General features: G+C 50.6%; 2 protein-coding genes across 7 annotated transcripts in view; one reads left to right on the top strand and one right to left on the bottom strand.

The window, feature by feature from the left end:
* The window catches only part of VPS28 (VPS28 subunit of ESCRT-I), a 147,502-nt gene extending 139,244 nt beyond the window's left edge, over nucleotides 1-8,258 (bottom strand). Inside the window, exon 1 of one of the 2 annotated variants that reach the window (XM_077293525.1) lies at nucleotides 8,161-8,258. The gene's annotated coding sequence lies outside the window, so the exon portion shown is untranslated. The remainder of the gene's footprint in view (nucleotides 1-8,160) is intronic. The other variant, XM_077293527.1, reaches the window with a different exon arrangement.
* Nucleotides 8,259-8,261: 3 nt separating this feature from the next.
* RECQL4 (RecQ like helicase 4) overlaps nucleotides 8,262-21,296 on the top strand; it is a 227,312-nt gene continuing 214,277 nt past the window's right edge. For 2 of the 5 annotated variants that reach the window (XM_077293510.1, XM_077293509.1), the window contains exons 1-4: nucleotides 8,262-8,356; nucleotides 10,195-10,286; nucleotides 13,282-13,315; nucleotides 15,051-15,115. In XM_077293510.1, the coding sequence (XP_077149625.1) occupies nucleotides 10,203-10,286; nucleotides 13,282-13,315; nucleotides 15,051-15,115 (183 nt within the window). In that variant the 5' untranslated portion in view covers nucleotides 8,262-8,356; nucleotides 10,195-10,202. The remainder of the gene's footprint in view (nucleotides 8,357-10,194; nucleotides 10,287-13,281; nucleotides 13,316-15,050; nucleotides 15,116-21,296) is intronic. The other 3 variants (XM_077293511.1, XM_077293512.1, XM_077293513.1) reach the window with 3 other exon arrangements.

Here is a 21,296-nt window from a genome sequence, read left to right as displayed (position 1 = left end):
TATTAGTGTGCGCAGCCCTCTGCCTGAACAGTCACTGCGGAGAGACGGGACGCTGAGGAGCAGCGACGAGAGGGGAGTATGTGATTTTTTTAAGTGCAGCAGCATTACATGTGGCACAATGCTATATGGGGCATCTATGGGGCCATAATGAACTGCATGGAGCATTATATGGGGCATCTATGGGGCCATAACTGCATGGAGCATTATATGGAGCATCTATGGGGCCACAACTGCATGGAGCATTATGTGGGTCATCTATGGGGCCATAATGAACTGCATGGAGCATTATATGGGGCATTTATGGGGCCATAACTGCATGGAGCATTATATGGGGCATCTATGGGGCCATAACTACATGGAGCATTATATGGAGCATCTATGGGGCCATAAAGAACTGCATGGAGCCTTATATGGGGCATCTATGGGGACATAAAGAACTGCATGGAGCATTATATGGGGCATCTATGGGGACATAAAGAACTGCATGGAGCATTATATGGGGCATCTATGGGGACATAACTGCATGGAGCATTATATGGGGCATCTATGGGGCCATAACTACATGGAGCATTATATGGAGCATCTATGGGGCCATAAAGAACTGCATGGAGCATTATATGGGGCATCTATGGGGACATAACTGCATGGAGCATTATATGGGGCATCTATGGGGCCATAACTACATGGAGCATTATATGGGGCATCTATGGGGACATAAAGAACTGCATGGAGCATTATATGGGGCATCTATGGGGACATAAAGAACTGCATGGAGCATTATATGGGGCATCTATGGGGCCACAACTGCATGGAGCATTATGTGGGTCATCTATGGGGCCATAACTACATGGAGCATTATATGGAGCATCTATGGGGCCATAAAGAACTGCATGGAGCCTTATATGGGGCATCTATGGGGACATAAAGAACTGCATGGAGCATTATATGGGGCATCTATGGGGACATAAAGAACTGCATGGAGCATTATATGGGGCATCTATGGGGACATAACTGCATGGAGCATTATATGGGGCATCTATGGGGCCATAACTACATGGAGCATTATATGGAGCATCTATGGGGCCATAAAGAACTGCATGGAGCATTATATGGGGCATCTATGGGGCCACAACTGCATGGAGCATTATGTGGGTCATCTATGGGGCCATAATGAACTGCATGGAGCATTATATGGGGCATCTATGGGGCCATAATGAACTGCATGGAGCATTATATGGGGCATCTACGGGGCCATAAAGAACTGCATGGAGCATTATATGGGGCATTTATGGGGCCATAACTGCATGGAGCATTATATGGGGCATCTATGGGGCCATAACTACATGGAGCATTATATGGAGCATCTATGGGGCCATAAAGAACTGCATGGAGCCTTATATGGGGCATCTATGGGGACATAAAGAACTGCATGGAGCATTATATGGGGCATCTATGGGGACATAAAGAACTGCATGGAGCATTATATGGGGCATCTATGGGGACATAACTGCATGGAGCATTATATGGGGCATCTATGGGGCCATAACTACATGGAGCATCTATGGGGCCATAAAGAACTGCATGGAGCATTATATGGGGCATCTATGGGGACATAACTGCATGGAGCATTATATGGGGCATCTATGGGGCCATAACTACATGGAGCATTATATGGAGCATATATGGGGACATAAAGAACTGCATGGAGCATTATATGGGGCATCTATGGGGCCATAACTACATGGAGCATTATATGGAGCATCTATGGGGCCATAAAGAACTGCATGGAGCATTATATGGGGCATCTATGGGGACATAATTAACTGCATGGAGCATTATATGGAGCATCTATGGGGCCATAAAGAACTGCATGGAGCATTATATGGGGCATCTATGGGGACATAATTAACTGCATGGAGCATTATATGGGGCATTATATGGGGCATCTATGGGGCCATAACTACATGGAGCATTATATGGAGCATCTATGGGGCCATAAAGAACTGCATGGAGCATTATATGGGGCATCTATGGGGACATAATTAACTGCATGGAGCATTATATGGGGCATCTATGGGGCCATAAAGAACTGTATGGAGCATTATATGGGGCTCCTGATTCAATATGGATATTCAAAAACAACCTACTGATATCTTAATTAATTTTACTTTTATTGGTATCTATTTTTATTTTTGACATTTACCGGTAGCTGCTGCATTTCCCACCCTAGGCTTATACTCGAGTCAATAAGTTGTCCCAGTTTTTTGTTGCAAAATTAGGGGGGTCGTCTTATACTCGGGTCGGCTTATACTCGAGTATATAAGGTAAATTAAAATATACCTAAGAAAAGCATTGGATATTTTAAGATATGTTTAAGAGTAGTGATGAGCGAATATACTTGTTGCTCGGGTGATCTCCGAGTATTTATTAGTGTTCATCTCCTCAGCTGGATGATTTACAGCTACTACCAGGCTGAGTACATGTGGGGGTTGCCTGGTTAATAGGGAATCCCCACATGTAATTAAGCTGGCTAATAGCTGTAAATCATTCAGCTGAGGTGATGAAAACTAAATCCCTGAACACTAACAAATAATCGGAGATCACCCGAGCGTGCTCTGGAAAACCCGAGCAACGAGTGTATTCGCTCATCACTATTTAAGTGGTTAAATTAGAGAAGGGCCCGGCCAAAAGAGTCTAACTAGTCAAGGTGGTGGTGGTGGTGGTGGCGGCTTAAAAAAAAAATATATATATATTTTTTTCTTTAAAATAAAAGCTGCTAGCTATATATATGAACTGGTGTTCAATGGGAACTGTTAATGCGCGATAGCGGAGGACGTGGTGCCGAAGAGGAGTTTTTCCAAGAGTGGGCGGTGGGACTGTGGAAGGTTCGAGGGGAGGAGGCCGAGCAGGGTGGAGGCGCAAGGGATCTCGAAAATTTTGCCAGTATGGTTCCCTGAAATTCCTAAATGTAGACATGTTACAGAAGGAGACACTATAGGAAGAGGGGGATAACACAGGAGGACACTACAGGAGGAGGCAGGGGGATAACAGGAGGACACTACAGGGGGAGGGGGATAACACAGGAGGACACTACAGGAGGAGGCAGGGGGATAACAGGAGGACACTACAGGAGGAGGCGGGAGGATAACACAGGAGGACACTACAGGAGGAGGGGGATAACACAGGAGGACACTACAGGAGGAGGGGGGGGGATAACAAAGGAGGACACTACAGGGGGAGGGGGATAACAGGAGGACACTACAGGAGGAGGCAGGGGGATAACAGGAGGACACTACAGGAGGAGGCGGGAGGATAACACAGGAGGACACTACAGGAGGAGGGGGATAACACAGGAGGACACTACAGGAGGAGGCGGGGGGATAACAAAGGAGGACACTACAGGGGGAGGGGGAAAACACAGGACGACACTACAGGAGGAGGAGGGATAACACAGGAGGTCACTACAGGAGGAGGGGGGGATAACACAGGAGGACACTACAGGAGGAGGGGGGATAACACAGGAGGACACTACAGGAGGAGGGGGGATAACACAGGAGGACACTACAGGAGGAGGGGGGATAACACAGGAGGACACTACAGGAGGAGGGGGGATAACACAGGAGGACACTACAGGAGGAGGGGAATAACACAGGAGGACACTACAGGAGGAGGGGGGATAACACAGGAGGACACTACAGGAGGAGGGGGGATAACACAGGAGGACACTACAGGAGGAGGGGGATAACACAGGAGGACATTACAGGAGCAGGGGGGATAACAGGAGGACATTACAGGAGGAGGGGGGATAACACAGGAGGACACTACAGGAGGAGGGGGGATAACACAGGAGGACACTACAGGAGGAGGGGGATAACACAGGAGGACATTACAGGAGGAGGGGGGATAACACAGGAGGACACTACAGGAGGAGGGGGATAACACAGGAGGACACTACAGGGGGAGGGGGGATAACACAGGAGGACACTACAGGGGGAGGGGGGATAACACAGGAGGACATTACAGGGGGAGGGGGATAACACAGGAGGACACTACAGGAGGAGGGGGGATAACACAGGAGGACACTACAGGAGGAGGGAGGATAACACAGGAGGACACTACAGGAGGAGGGGGATAACACAGGAGGACACTACAGGGGGAGGGGGGATAACACAGGAGGACACTACAGGAGGAGGAGGGATAACACAGGAGGACACTACAGGAGGAGGGGGGATAACACAGGAGGACACTACAGGAGGAGGGGGATAACACAGGAGGACACTACAGGGGGAGGGGGGATAACACAGGAGGACACTACAGGAGGAGGGGGGGATAACACAGGAGGACACTACAGGGGGAGGGGGGGATAACACAGGAGGACACTACAGGAGGAGGGGAATAACACAGGAGGACACTACAGGAGGAGGGGGGATAACACGAGGACACTACAGGAGGAGGGGGATAACACAGGAGGACACTACAGGGGGAGGGGGGGATAACACAGGAGGACACTACAGGGGGAGGGGGAATAACACAGGAGGACACTACAGGAGGAGGGGGGGGGATAACAAAGGAGGACACTACAGGGGGAGGGGGATAACAGGAGGACACTACAGGAGGAGGCAGGGGGATAACAGGAGGACACTACAGGAGGAGGCGGGAGGATAACACAGGAGGACACTACAGGAGGAGGGGGATAACACAGGAGGACACTACAGGAGGAGGCGGGGGGATAACAAAGGAGGACACTACAGGGGGAGGGGGAAAACACAGGACGACACTACAGGAGGAGGAGGGATAACACAGGAGGTCACTACAGGAGGAGGGGGGGATAACACAGGAGGACACTACAGGAGGAGGGGGGATAACACAGGAGGACACTACAGGAGGAGGGGGGATAACACAGGAGGACACTACAGGAGGAGGGGGGATAACACAGGAGGACACTACAGGAGGAGGGGGGATAACACAGGAGGACACTACAGGAGGAGGGGAATAACACAGGAGGACACTACAGGAGGAGGGGGGATAACACAGGAGGACACTACAGGAGGAGGGGGGATAACACAGGAGGACACTACAGGAGGAGGGGGGATAACACAGGAGGACACTACAGGAGGAGGGGGATAACACAGGAGGACATTACAGGAGGAGGGGGGATAACAGGAGGACATTACAGGAGGAGGGGGGATAACACAGGAGGACACTACAGGAGGAGGGGGGATAACACAGGAGGACACTACAGGAGGAGGGGGATAACACAGGAGGACATTACAGGAGGAGGGGGGATAACACAGGAGGACACTACAGGAGGAGGGGGATAACACAGGAGGACACTACAGGGGGAGGGGGGATAACACAGGAGGACACTACAGGGGGAGGGGGGATAACACAGGAGGACATTACAGGGGGAGGGGGATAACACAGGAGGACACTACAGGAGGAGGGGGGATAACACAGGAGGACACTACAGGAGGAGGGAGGATAACACAGGAGGACACTACAGGAGGAGGGGGATAACACAGGAGGACACTACAGGGGGAGGGGGGATAACACAGGAGGACACTACAGGAGGAGGAGGGATAACACAGGAGGACACTACAGGAGGAGGGGGGATAACACAGGAGGACACTACAGGAGGAGGGGGATAACACAGGAGGACACTACAGGGGGAGGGGGGATAACACAGGAGGACACTACAGGAGGAGGGGGGGATAACACAGGAGGACACTACAGGGGGAGGGGGGGATAACACAGGAGGACACTACAGGAGGAGGGGAATAACACAGGAGGACACTACAGGAGGAGGGGGGATAACACGAGGACACTACAGGAGGAGGGGGATAACACAGGAGGACACTACAGGGGGAGGGGGGGATAACACAGGAGGACACTACAGGGGGAGGGGGAATAACACAGGAGGACACTACAGGAGGAGGGGGATAACACAGGAGGACACTACAGGGGGAGGGGGGATAACACAGGAGGACACTACAGGGGGAGGGGGGATAACACAGGAGGACACTACAGGGGGAGGGGGGATAACACAGGAGGACACTACAGGGGGAGGGGGGATAACACAGGCGGACACTACAGGGGGAGGGGGGATAACACAGGAGGACACTACAGGAGGAGGGGGATAACACAGGAGGACACTACAGGGGGGGATAACACAGGAGGACACTACAGGGGGAGGGGGGATAACACAGGAGGACACTACAGGAGGAGGGGGGGATAACACAGGAGGACACTACAGGGGGAGGGGGATAACACAGGAGGACACTACAGGGGGAGGGGGGATAACACAGGAGGACACTACAGGGGGAGGGGGGATAACACAGGAGGACACTACAGGAGGAGGGGGATAACACAGGAGGACACTACAGGGGGAGGGGGGATAACACAGGAGGACACTACAGGGGGAGGGGGGATAACACAGGAGGACACTACAGGAGGAGGCGGGGGGATAACACAGGAGGACACTACAGGGGGAGGGGGATAACAGGAGGACACTACAGGAGGAGGCAGGGGGATAACAGGAGGACACTACAGGAGGAGGCGGGAGGATAACACAGGAGGACACTACAGGAGGAGGGGGATAACACAGGAGGACACTACAGGAGGAGGCGGGGGGATAACAAAGGAGGACACTACAGGGGGAGGAGGGATAACACAGGAGGTCACTACAGGAGGAGGGGGGGATAACACAGGAGGACACTACAGGAGGAGGGGGGATAACACAGGAGGACACTACAGGAGGAGGGGGGATAACACAGGAGGACACTACAGGAGGAGGGGGGATAACACAGGAGGACACTACAGGAGGAGGGGAATAACACAGGAGGACACTACAGGAGGAGGGGGGATAACACAGGAGGACACTACAGGAGGAGGGGGGATAACACAGGAGGACACTACAGGAGGAGGGGGGGATAACACAGGAGGACACTACAGGGGGAGGGGGGATAACACAGGAGGACACTACAGGAGGAGGGGGGGATAACACAGGAGGACACTACAGGGGGAGGGGGGATAACACAGGAGGACACTACAGGAGGAGGGGAATAACACAGGAGGACACTACAGGGGGAGGGGGGATAACACAGGAGGACACTACAGGGGGAGGGGGGATAACACAGGAGGACACTACAGGGGGAGGGGGGATAACACAGGAGGACACTACAGGGGGAGGGGGGATAACACAGGAGGACACTACAGGGGGAGGGGGATAACACAGGAGGACACTACAGGGGGAGGGGGGATAACACAGGAGGACACTACAGGGGAGGGGGGATAACACAGGAGGACACTACAGGGGGAGGGGGGATAACACAGGCGGACACTACAGGGGGAGGGGGGATAACACAGGCGGACACTACAGGGGGAGGGGGGATAACACAGGAGGACACTACAGGGGGAGGGGGGATAACACAGGAGGACACTACAGGGGGAGGGGGGATAACACAGGAGGACACTACAGGGGGAGGGGGGATAACACAGGAGGACACTACAGGAGGAGGGGGATAACACAGGAGGACACTACAGGAGGAGGGGGGATAACACAGGAGGACACTACAGGGGGAGGGGGGGATAACACAGGAGGACACTACAGGAGGAGGGGGGGATAACACAGGAGGACACTACAGGGGGAGGGGGGATAACACAGGAGGACACTACAGGGGGAGGGGGGGATAACACAGGAGGACACTACAGGAGGAGGGGGGATAACACAGGAGGACACTACAGGGGGAGGGGGGATAACACAGGAGGACACTACAGGAGGAGGGGGGATAACACAGGAGGACACTACAGGAGGAGGGGGGATAACACAGGAGGACACTACAGGAGGAGGGGGGGATAACACAGGACGACACTACAGGAGGAGGGGGGGATAACACAGGAGGACACTACAGGGGGAGGGGGGATAACACAGGAGGACACTACAGGGGGAGGGGGGATAACACAGGAGGACACTACAGGAGGATGGGGGGATAACACAGGAGGACACTACAGGAGGAGGGGGGATAACACAGGCGGACACTACAGGGGGAGGGGGGATAACACAGGCGGACACTACAGGGGGAGGGGGGATAACACAGGCGGACACTACAGGGGGAGGGGGGATAACACACGGGGGTCACGTTATACCGCGGGTCTCATTACCGCTGCTGACGGCTCCGGTAGTCGCTGATTCTCTGGTACTTCCTGGTCGCGGTCGATCAGTCGCTGTCACATGACTCTGACGTCATCACCGCACGCCGCCATTGGCCTGTAAAGAAGAGCCGAGCTGATTGGTCGGCAGTGACGGGCGTGTCCTGCGTGAGAACGTCAGAGACCCGGGAAATCCGAGCGCTGTCAGGTAACAGGGAGATGTCCGCTCACCGAATGTGATTACCTTCCTCATAGTAAACAGTGTGCCCGGAGATAGCTGACCGGGGGAGGGGGATATTATACAGTGTGCCCGGAGATAGCTGACCGGGGGAGGGGGATATTATACAGTGTGCCTGGTGACGTCTGACCGGGGGAGGGGGATATTATACAGTGTGCCTGGTGACGTCTGACCGGGGGAGGGGGATATTATACAGTGTGTCCGGTGACGGCTGATGACCGGGGGAGGGGGATATTATACAGTGTGCCCGGAGATAGCTGACCGGGGGAGGGGGATATTATACAGTGTGTCCGGTGACGGCTGATGACCGGGGGAGGGGGATATTATACGGTGTGCCTGGTGACGTCTGACCGGGGGAGGGGGATATTATACAGTGTGTCCGGTGACTGCTGATGACCGGGGGAGGGGGATATTATACAGTGTGCCCGGAGATAGCTGACCGGGGGAGGGGGATATTATACAGTGTGCCTGGTGACGTCTGACCGGGGGAGGGGGATATTATACAGTGTGTCCGGTGACTGCTGATGACCGGGGGAGGGGGATATTATACAGTGTGCCCGGAGATAGCTGACCGGGGGAGGGGGATATTATACAGTGTGCCTGGTGACTGCTGATGACCGGGGGAGGGGGATATTATACAGTGTGCCCGGAGATAGCTGACCGGGGGAGGGGGATATTATACAGTGTGCCCGGTGACTGCTGATGACCGGGGGAGGGGGATATTATACTGTGTGCCCGGTGACGGCTGATGACCGGGGGAGGGGGATATTATACTGTGTGCCCGGTGACGGCTGATGACCGGGGGAGGGGGATATTATACTGTGTGCCCGGTGACGGCTGATGACCGGGGGAGGGGGATATTATACAGTGTGCCCGGTGACGGCTGATGACCGGGGGATATTATACAGTGTGCCTGCTGACTGCTGATGACCGGGGGAGGGGGATATTATGCAGTGTGCCCTGGTGACGGCTGATGACCGGGGAGGGGGATATTAAACAGTGTGCCTGGTGACTGCTGATGACCGGGGGAGGGGGATATTATACAGTGTGCCTGGTGACTGCTGATGACCGGGGGAGGGGGATATTATACTGTGTGCCCGGTGACGTCTGATGACCGGGGGAGGGGGATATTATACAGTGTGCCTGGTGACTGCTGATGACCGGGGGAGGGGGATATTATACTGTGTGCCCGGTGACGTCTGATGACAGGGGGAGGGGGATATTATACAGTGTGCCCGGAGATAGCTGACCGGGGGAGGGGGATATTATACAGTGTGCCCGGAGATAGCTGACCGGGGGAGGGGGATATTATACAGTGTGCCCGGAGATAGCTGACCGGGGGAGGGGGATATTATACAGTGTGCCCGGAGATAGCTGACCAGGGGAGGGGGATATTATACAGTGTGCCTGGTGACGTCTGATGACCGGGGGAGGGGGATATTACTCAGTGTGACTGGTGACTGCTGATGACCGGGGGAGGGGGATATTATACTGTGTGCCCGGTGACGTCTGATGACCGGGGGAGGGGGATATTATACAGTGTGCCCGGTGACTGCTGATGACCGGGGGATATTATACAGTGTGCCTGCTGACTGCTGATGACCGGGGGAGGGGGATATTATGCAGTGTGCCCTGGTGACGGCTGATGACCGGGGAGGGGGATATTATACAGGGCCCTGGTGACGGCGTCTGATGACCGGGGGAGGGGGATATTACTCAGTGTGACTGATGACCGGGGGAGGGGGATGTTATACCGGTGATGGCTGATGTTTGGGGGGATTCCCCGTCCCCCGCTTTGTCCTTCTCAGGTCCCCTTATGGAGCGCTATAATGAGGTGAAGCGTCGGCTGAAGTCCTGGGAGTCTGACTTCATGAGGGAGAAGAGGAGGAGGCCCTGCAAGGTACAGGGCAGATGTGGGGGGGTTGTAGTCCTGGCCCCAGAGCTCTACCCCGGGGGTCTCTCGGCTAAGGCTGCTTTTACACTTCAGTTTTTCGCTGTGAGGTTAAATCCGGTGAATTTAGAAAAATCAGATCCGTCGCAAATTGTGAAAACTGATGCGTCGGATCTTTTTTTTTGCCGGATTTAGCCTGACGGCAAAAAACTGATGTGTGAAAGCGGCGTTAGGCAGGTCTCCTCCTCTCGTCATGTCATTGTGGAGGATCCCTGTGCCATGCTCCTCGATGTCGCTGGCAGTATTAACCGCGGCATCACAGGGGTTAAATGCCCTGATGGGTGCTAGTGCCAATCATCACTTACATAGAGCGGGAGTCCCAAGATTGAGGCGCCGTATTTGCTCTGCGATTTGCAGGAACGCATGTCGAGATGGGGTTAATGAATCTAAATTAAACCATTCTCACTTCATCACCCGGCTCACCGAAGACCATGTCCCCTGTAAGAGAATTAAAATAATAAACCGCAATATTCCTCACTTCTCCGCTAAGAAGATGATAATCCATTTGCCCCGTGATGTGTCCAGCTCTGCTACATCTAGGTGGCAGGTTGCATGATGGGACCATGCAGCCAGATGGCAGGTTGCGTGATGGGACCATGCAGCCAGATGGCAGGTTGCGTGATGGGACCATGCAGCCAGGTGGCAGATTGCGTGATGCCACCATGCAGCCAGATGGCAGGTTGCGTGATGCCACTATGCAGCCAGATGGCAGATTGCGTGATGCCACCATGCAGCCAGATGGCAGGTTGCGTGATGCCACTATGCAGCCAGATGGCAGGTTGCGTGATGCCACTATGCAGCCAGATGGCAGGTTGCGTGATGGGACCATGCAGCCAGATGGCAGGTTGCGTGATGGGACCATGCAGCCAGATGGCAGGTTGCGTGATGGGACCATGCAGCCAGGTGGTAGGTTGCGTGATGCCACCATGCAGCCAGATGGCAGGTTGCGTGATGCCACTATGCAGCCAGATGGCAGGTTGCGTGATGGGACCATGCAGCCAGATGGCAGGTTGCGTGATGCCACCATGCAGCCAGATGGCAGGTTGCGTGATGCCACCATGCAGCCAGATGGCAGGTTGCGTGATGCCACCATGCAGCCAGATGGCAGGTTGCGTGATGCCACCATGCAGCCAGATGGCAGGTTGCGTGATGCCACCATGCAGCCAGATGGCAGGTTGCGTGATGCCACCATGCAGCCAGATGGCAGGTTGCGTGATGGGACCATGCAGCCAGATGGCAGGTTGCGTGATGGGACCATGCAGCCAGATGGCAGGTTGCGTGATGGGACCATGCAGCCAGATGGCAGGTTGCGTGATGGGACCATGCAGCCAGATGGCAGGTTGCGTGATGGGACCATGCAGCCAGATGGCAGGTTGCGTGATGGGACCATGCAGCCAGATGGCAGGTTGCGTGATGGGACCATGCAGCCAGATGGCAGGTTGCGTGATGGGACCATGCAGCCAGTTGGCAGGTTGCGTGATGGGACCATGCAGCCAGTTGGCAGGTTGCGTGATGGGACCATGCAGCCAGTTGGCAGGTTGCGTGATGGGACCATGCAGCCAGATGGCAGGTTGCGTGATGGGACCATGCAGCCAGATGGCAGGTTGCGTGATGGGACCATGCAGCCAGTTGGCAGGTTGCGTGATGGGACCATGCAGCCAGTTGGCAGGTTGCGTGATGGGACCATGCAGCCAGTTGGCAGGTTGCGTGATGGGACCATGCAGCCAGATGGCAGGTTGCGTGATGCCACCATGCAGCTTGTCATCCAGCAGAGACACTGAGCAGCATCAGTGTCTCGCGGTAAGCTCCTATGTCCTGACGGACGTCACCGCGAGCCTGCGAATGTTCACACACTTGCGGTGCCATCAGAAAGGTCCTGAGAGTTCACAGCCAGTGAACTCCCTTCACCTCACACACATCAGTGAGCCCCGTGTACAAAGTTGTAACTGCACTAAAGTCAGGTGAAGTGAGTTCATTGGCTCTGAGCTCCCAGGACCTTTCTGATGGCACCACGAACGTGAGAACTTTCTCAAGCTCACGGTGACGTCAGTGAGGTGACAGGAGTTCACCACGAGACACTGAGCAAGTACACACAGCTGGATGGCAGGCTTTATAGTAGCATCATGCAGCAATGCAGCCTGCCATCTAGATGTAGCAGAGCAGGATAAATGGATTATTGTCTTCTCTGGACAGGTGAGGAATATTGTTGTTTATTTTAATTCTGTTACAGGAGACATTGGCTTCAGCGGAATGGGCGATGACGTGAGTATGGCTTAATTTATATTTAATAAAGGAGTCTGTGTCTTTCTTTCAATTATAGGACTCTATTCTGGGTGTCTGTGTTTTCATACAATGTGACTAGGGGGTTAGTAAGGGGGGCATCTTAGTAACCTCAGGGCTTGATGTCACCTGACAATACAAAGGTGACATCAATCTCCCCAACTATCACCCCACTTGCCACTGCTACAGGGCAAGTGGGAAGAGCAAGGCTAAGTGTCAGAATTGGTACATCTTGTGGATGCACATTTTCTGGGGCGGCTGAGAGCTGTTGGTTTTTAGTTTGGGGGGGATGGGGCAGTATCCATGACCCCCTCCTAGGCTTTTAATATCAGGCTATTAATATCGGCCCCCAGCCGCCAGTGCTTCCTCTACTGGTTATGAAAATGTCGGGGATCCCACACCATTTTGTCCCCCCCAAAAAAACAATAAAAAATAAAAATAAATAAAATGTATTTACTTAAAAAAACAAAACAAAAAAAGATGTAAAGTAAACTCCAGAGGCAAAGCGCTGAGGATATAGCTCACCTAGTTGTCTCTGTCTCAGAGCAATTCTCTATGTAAAATCGCATGACGCTTCTTCCACTTTTCTGGACTGAAATCGGATGTTTGTTTTTTTTCACGGTGATGTGTATGAGCCCTGATGCTGATTGTTTCCTCTCTGCAGGCGGATGTGGAAGAGTCGTCCGAGGAGACGCAGAGTAAGTAGACGGCACCTCGTGTTATGGACGACGAGGGGGTATGGGGTCCTGTCCCTGTATATACCGTGGTCTGATCACATGGTGGCGGGCTTATATACGACACATCCTAGAACCTGCCGACACTCAGTGCTGCCATCTGGTGTTGTGTCTGGGGAAGAACTATCCACCTCATGTTAGTATGGATCCCACCGTGTAAATCTCCGGGGGCCAAATTATTAGGCCCAGTAGAATTTCTAACCATTTGATATAAAGAACTGTAAAGTCTCATTTGTGGAATTAGCAGCATTAGGAGGTCACATTCACTGAACAAAAAAGCTATTTACCTCCAGAACCTCCTAACAGCCAAGTTACATGTAACATAGGAGCCTTCTTTGATATCACCTTCACAATTCCTGCCTCCATTGAACTTGTGAGTTTTTGGAGAGTTTCTGCTTGTATTTCTTCCCTCCCAGAGCTGCTGTTTTGATGTGAACGGCCTCCCACCCTCATAGATCTTTGGCTTGATGATCCTCCAAAGGTTCTCTATAGGGTTGAGGTCAGGGGAAGATGGTGGCCACACCATGAGTTTATCTCCTTTTATGCCCATAGCAGCCAATGACTCAGAGGTTTTCTTTGCAGCATGAGATGGGGCATTGTCAGCATGAAGATGATTTTGCTCCTGGTTTCTGCTTTTTAGACCATGGAAGAAAGTTGTCAGTCAGAAACTCTATATACTTTGCAGAGGTCATTTTCACACCTTCAGGAACCTTAAAGGGCCCTACCAGCTGTTTCTCCATGATTCCGGCCCAAAACATGACTCCTCCACCTCCTTGCTGACGTCGCAGTCTTGTTGGGACATGGTGGCCATCCACCAACCATCCACGACTCCATCCATATGGACCATCCAGGGTTGCTCAACACTTATCAGTAAACAAGACTGTTTGGAAATTAGTCTTCATGTATGTGTGGGCCCAATACAACCATTTCTGCTTGTGAACACTGTTTAGGAGTGGCCGAATAGTAGGTTTATGCACCACAGCAAGCCTTTGAAGGAGCCTACACCTTGAGGATCGAGGGACTCCAGAGGCACCAGCAGCTTCAAATATCTGCTGCTTTGTAATGGTATTTTGGCAGCTGTTCTCTTAATCCAATTATTTTGTCTGACAGAAACCTTCCTCATTATGCCTTTATCAGCATGAACTCTGTCTGTGTTCTGCTTCAGTCACAAATCTCTTCACAGTATGATGATCACTCTTAAGTTTTCGTGAAATTTCTAATGTTTTCATCCCTTCACCAAGGCATTGCACTATTTGATGCTTTTTGGCAGCAGAGAGATCCTTTTTCTTTCCCATGTTACTTGAAACCTGTGACCTGCTTCATAATGTGGAACATCATTTTTAAGTCGTTTTCCTTTAATTAGAATCACCTGGAAAACCAATTATCACATGTGTTTAAGATTGATTTCAGTGATCCATTGAGCCCTGAGACACAATACCATCCACGAGTTTATTTGAAAACAAAACAATTAAATCTTTATGACACTTAAATCCAATTTGCATAATAATTTGGAATACGATGCATGAAGGATCTAGCTGTATAGGAAAGTGTTCTCTTCAGTAAGAGCAGATCCTTTGACCGTTTATACTCCAGGGAAGCTTCCTCCCTAATGTTGGGTTGCAGGATATTTATCATGGTGGGGCGAGGGTTGATGGCGACTTGTGGTGATGTTGTGATTCAAATTCTTCTTTTTTTCCAGATCTTTACAGAGAGTTTCAGATTCTGAAGCAAGAAGGGCTGAGCGGAGCAGCGGTTGTTAACGAGGTTAGTGTGGAGCCTCCATGCTGACATTTGTAGTTTGCCATGGCCGCTCCTGTGATCAGCAGTGTGATCTGCACTGCCCCTGATAATGTTTGGAAGGGGGAGAGGTGGTCTACATGTGACCGAGGAATTAATAAAGTGGCGCAAAGGGTAAAGCCTTGTACACTGATGGCGGGAAACTGAGGTATGTGTATCAGTCAGCCGCACCAAGGGTGGCACAAGACCCCCATCAATATTACAGTCTATGGACATCACAGAAGAGCCCACGGCACACCTGGCCTGGGGTCCACGGCGTGAGAGACCCCTCGCCACCCCCGCTCTCATGGTGCCAGGCAGGGCTGTGTAGTCGGTAGGATAAATCTCCGACTCCTCAATTTCCATGACTCCGACTCCCTCATACATGGCTCATGTTTAAGTGATACATTTACTGTAGTAAAATGGTAACATCAGGCTTTTAATCATTATTATGATACAATAATCACGACATTTAGACAGAACATAAACCATATTTATTGGAATACAACTTTAGAACAAAACACTTTTTCATATTTACAATTTATTATACACTCTGCAGTGAGTGGAAAAAGAAAAAAACATTTTCAACAAAAACGTACTGAATAGCATTTGTGCAGTCTATGAATTTGTTCTGAGAAATGGTATCGCCTCCATCAGATCCTCCTCCTTAGATGACCTCACATCTGACCTAATTACTTTAAGGCTAGAGATCGATCTCTCTACAGTAACTTGGGTTGGTGGCAAAGCAGTGACCACATGGGCGACATCGCTAACCATTTCAGGATATAAAGGAATTGCCTCGTGCACAGTCAGTTTTGAGGAACGATTGAACTCTTCTACTTCTTTGAGAGCAAGTGGAAAACGTTGCTGAAATCTGGTCAATCTGTTTTCTATGGGAGTGGAACCTTTCCCTGCAGTAACGCTTTGCCTGCTACATGTCTACCAAATACTTGTCAAAATCAAACTCCTCATCTGATGAGGATGAAGGAACGGCAGCGGCAGCACTGGCAGGACCCGAGTCCTCTTGCTCTTGGCCGTCCTGTAGCCCACTTATCCTAACTGCTATCTCAATCAGAGCTTCTTTTCCTTTAGTAAGCTGCTGATCATCCAGCAATATACAATGACTCAGGTCCACATAAACAGCTGCCAGGAGAATGTTATTTTCTAATAGCAGTGTCTCTCTCCGTTTCATTGAAGCAGCAATGCCATCTGCGATTAAACCTCCTCTTTGGGAAAGGCAAAACAACAAGTTCTTCCACTCCTTTATTAAAATGCCAGGAGTTAAATCCTTAGCTTGTAACTTTTTAGTCACTGTAAATGGGTGATGAAGCCATATCTACAAAGAAGGGTTACAGCTCAAGCAATCGCTTAATCATTAAATAGGTGCTGCCCCACCGAGTGGCTTGATCCACAATTGTCCCTTTTCCAGGACGTCCCCCTGACAGCACACTGTCCCTGTATGGAGGGACACACGAGAGAAGCTTACCGGACCGGAGGGCTCAGGGGGATCGTGCGGCTGGTCCAATATCCTTCCCCCTCGTCGATAGCCCAGGGCACATACTTCCCGGGTGGGAGTCCCTGTGCCCAGAGACCAGTCGAGCGGACGCGCTCCTGGGTGAGCCGCTTCCTCCCAGGGGGAGGCTCTCGGCTCGGGCGCCAGGAAATTCAAGAGGCGCCGGCGCCAGGAAGGTGGAAAGGCGCATAGGTCCACATGCTCTCATACGAGCATGCAGGGACGGCAGAACCTCCCGGCTTCAGCGTGCGTTACTTCCGCGTTCCACGCAGTGGAAGTGTATATCGTCACTTCCGGTGACGTCAGCGGCGTCATTTCCGGCGGATTCGGCGGCAGAACATGCGTTCCACAGTGTGGAACGCTGAAGCGTCTATAAAAAGGCGCCGGATATGAAAATGAGCGTCCAGCGTTCTACTCGGCAAACGCTACAGTGAACCAGGACGCACATTCACAGGCGAGCCGGAAAGGAGGTCTGCAATGCCAGAGACTAGGGGTAAGTGCAGCAGTGCTGCTAGATCCCTATATGTATATCTGGCAGGAGATGTGCTATTTATATGGTATATTTATATTTAAACAGAGGATATGGATCCCAGGAATGAGGAGGCTGGGGTAAGTGCGCATAGCGCATATTACCTTCCACGCTTATTCCTAAGTCACTAAGATATATTCACTCTTATACTTAGGATAAGGAGACTCAACAGACATCCCTGCCAGTGGCAAAAAAGTCAGGCAAGGCACTGACAAAGTCCAGACGATGCTCCATATGTAATGGAAAGTTGCCAGAAGCACATAAAAAGGAGTTGTGCGGAGCCTGCATTTCTAGAGTTGTAAGAGAAGAGCAACCGTCGTTATTATCCGAAATGAGATCTTTAATTCGGGAAGAGGTACAGAATTCATTAGCTACCATGACACAGCGGTACCCTTCCAGCCCAGGTCGGGGTCGCAAGAGACCACGGATGGACCTAGACCAGGACGATGTAGAGGCTTCATCTAAAGAAGAGTCAGACGGTAAAAGTTCGGATCACGAAGAAGGAGAACTACCATTGGAGGAACAGGATCAAGGAAGAAAGTTTCTATTTCCCGTGGAAGAGACAGAAGATTTAGTGCAAGCGGTGAGGAATACGATGCAGATGAAAGAAGAGCCGCGGCCAAAGTCCAGACAGGATTTGATGTTTGGAGGGCTTACGTCACAAAAACAGACGGTATTCCCTGTAAGCGACCACCTAAAACAGATGATATTGCAAGAATGGAAGGATGCGGAACGTAGACTGATAGTGTCTCGGGAATTTAAAAGTCGTCTACCATTTGATCCGGAGGATATCAAGTCATGGGAGGAAATTCCGAAAGTTGACGTACCCATAGCCAAAGTTACTAAAAAAACGGCTATTCCATTTGAGGACTCTTCTAGTCTCAGAGACGCTATGGACCGCAAAGCAGACATTCTGTTGCGCCGTTCGTGGGAAACGTCGGCAGCACTGATAAAAGCTAACATTGCAGCCACGTCAGTAGCTAGATCAATGTATTTGTGGATGGGGCAGTTAGAGGAACATTTGGTGAATAAAACCCCACGGGCCGATATAATTTCTTCCTTACCCATCATAAAGTCTGCCACAGCCTTTATGGCGGACACGTCAGCAGAATCCGTGAGATTTGCAGCCAGGAATAGTTCATTATCTAATGCAACTCGTAGAGCTATATGGCTTAAATCTTGGTCAGGAGATAATGCATCTAAAAACCAAGTTATGTGCTATTCCCTTTTCAGGGTCCAAAGTATTTGGACAGGCCTTAGACGACATTCTTGAATCTGCGTCAGATAATAAAAAAGGTTTCCCTGAGGAAAAACCGAAAAAATTTTAGCCATTTCGGAAGAGACCCCCACCTCGAAGTTCCTATAGAGGCAAACAGCCGGACTATAGAGAACAGTGGAGATCCAGCAGAGGTGCCTATAGAGGAGCCTATAATCAGAACCGGAGGGGAAGAAATTCCCTGTTTGGGTCAAGCCCTAGATCTAGGAGACAATGACGCCATAGGTATAGGGGGCAGGCTCAGTTTTTTTCTGGACAACTGGGAAAAAGTCACAAAAAATGCCTATGTCCTAAAAATTATTTCGGAAGGTTACAGGATAGAGCTCGTATCCCCGGCACCACAGAGGTGTATCCCACCTACCAAGGTGGCAAAAAATTCACCAATGTTCATAGACATTCTGAAGCTGTTCAGTTCTCAGGTTATAGTGCGGGTTCCCACAACAGAAATAGCCAGAGGTCACTACTCTTCACTATTTTCAATTCCAAAGCCATCGGGCGAAACACGCACAATAATAAACCTAAAGCCCTTGAACGTCTATGTAAAATACAAAAGATTCAGAATGGAATCAATAAAAACAACGGTCCACCTCATAGACAAAGATGCTGTAATGTGTACGCTCGACCTAAAAAGCGCGTATCATCAGGTTCCAATCCATGCAACATCTCAGGAGCTTCTGAGGTTTTCTGTAAAATTTCCGGACCAAACCTGCCACCTTCAATTTCAAGGTCTCCCATTCGGCCTGGCGTCAGCACCGAGGATATTTACAAAATTGGTAGCGGAAGTGGTGGCATACTTAAGAAACGAAGGAATTACAGTAATTCCTTATTTGGACGATTTTCTGCTGGTAGCCAGAACAAAAAACATCTTAATCCTACACAGGGATCGAGCCATTGCAATCCTAGAATATCTAGGTTGGGTTGTAAATCAAGAGAAGTCACACATAAAACCCGAATCTCGGAAGGTATTTCTGGGAGTTCTTCTAGATGCCACCACAAGACAATCTTTTCTGCCAAGAGAAAAGCAGGTGTCAATAAGAGCATTAATCATGGAATTCCTAAAGCGTCAGGTTACCATAAGATTGGCCATGAAGGTCTTAGGGAAGATGACGGCCTGTATCACTTGTGTAAGGTGGGCACAAGCTCGCTCAAGATTGTTACAGGGTCAGGTTCTCTCGGCATGGGATCGACGTCAGTCATCGCTGGACAGAATAATCCACCTATCAAAGGCAGTAAAAAAGTCATTGCACTGGTGGACACAATACAGCAACCTAAGACTGGGGGTTCCATGGACCTTGACCCCTTGCGTGGTGATCACTACAGATGCCAGCCAGTGGGGTTGGGGAGCCCATCTAGAAGGATCATTTATCCAGGGCAGGTGGCCAAAAGACATCAGTCAAAGATCTTCAAACTACAGAGAGCTTTACGCTATTTGGGAAGCTCTAAGAAGGAATCACTCCCGCTTGAAAAACAAACATGTGAAGATCCTAACGGACAACATAACAGCGGTATCCTTCATAAGACATCAAGGAGGTCCCAGACACAAACCACTTCAGGAATTGGCACGGAAAATATTTTTTTGGGCAGAGAACACAGTCCTGTCAATCACAGCAGTCCACTTAGAGGGATCTCAAAACGTCCTGGCAGATTATTTGAGCAGAAAAGAAATCTGTCCCACAGAATGGGAATTAAATCAAGAAATATTTCAACGATTATGTCATCGCTGGGGGACTCCCAGCATAGATCTATTCGCTACAAGAAAAAATTCGAAGGTGGCCAGATTCTATTCCCTCAACCCTACGGACATGCCGGAAGCAGTCAACGCCTTGAGTCAAACATGGATCGAACCACTATCTTATGCATTTCCTCCAATAGCACTCATTCCGAGGGTACTCAGGAAGATTCAGGAAGACCAAGCAACGGTTCTGATGGTAGTGCCATTCTGGCCAAGAAGGAGCTGGTTTCCGTTGTTAGGAGCCATGACAATGGACAGTCCAGTCAGTCTTCCTCTATAGAAGGACATCATTCATCAAGGACCTGTGTTACATCAAAACCCAGAACGATTGCACCTTTCAGCATGGATCCTGAGAGGGACATCTTGAAATCGCGGGGGCTATCTGATGAAGTCATCTCAACAATCCAAGCTAGTCGTAAACCAGTAACGTCATCTATTTACTGCAATATTTGGAAGAAATTCTGTATGAAAGGTGGCACGTCAGCCGTGATATCAGAGAACCCGGATGTTCCCAGAGTTCTGGATTTTCTCCAATCTGGATTCAATATGGGGCTGAGACCTAGTACCCTTAAGGTGCAGATTTCGGCGCTTAGCACATTCCTGGACTATCCGTTGGCCTCTCACCCTTGGATAATCAGATTCATAAAAGCGGTCCAGAGATTGCGTCCCACAATTAGGCAATTAACTCCCCCTTGGGATTTAAATTTAGTGCTCAGAGCCCTATGTAAAGATCCCTTTATCCTTAAAGGTGACATGCCCATTGCAATACAAACTTGGGAAAACAGCTTTTTTGGTAGCTATTACAACGACCAAAAGAGTAGGAGAGATACAAGCCCTGTCAATTAGGGACCCGTACCTCCAGGTTCGTGAGGATAATATAATCTTAAAACTAGATCCATCATTTATTCCCAAAGTAGCTTCAGTACAAAACAGAAATCAGGAAATAATTCTACCCTCCTTTTGCAATAAACCCTCTAATACAAAAGAACAATCTTTACATTCTCTTGATGTCAGACAGGCAGTACTAGATTTAGAGGCCACTAGTACTTGGAGAAAAGATCCCAATCTTTTTGTCCTTTTTGGAGGTAAAAATAGGGGTAAAAAAGCATCCAAAACATC

Source organism: Ranitomeya variabilis, chromosome 3 (assembly GCF_051348905.1).
Source record: "Ranitomeya variabilis isolate aRanVar5 chromosome 3, aRanVar5.hap1, whole genome shotgun sequence".
NCBI lineage: Eukaryota > Metazoa > Chordata > Amphibia > Anura > Dendrobatidae > Ranitomeya > Ranitomeya variabilis.
Note: the sequence above shows the minus strand (reverse complement) of the source record. Positions and strands in the feature narration are given on the sequence as shown.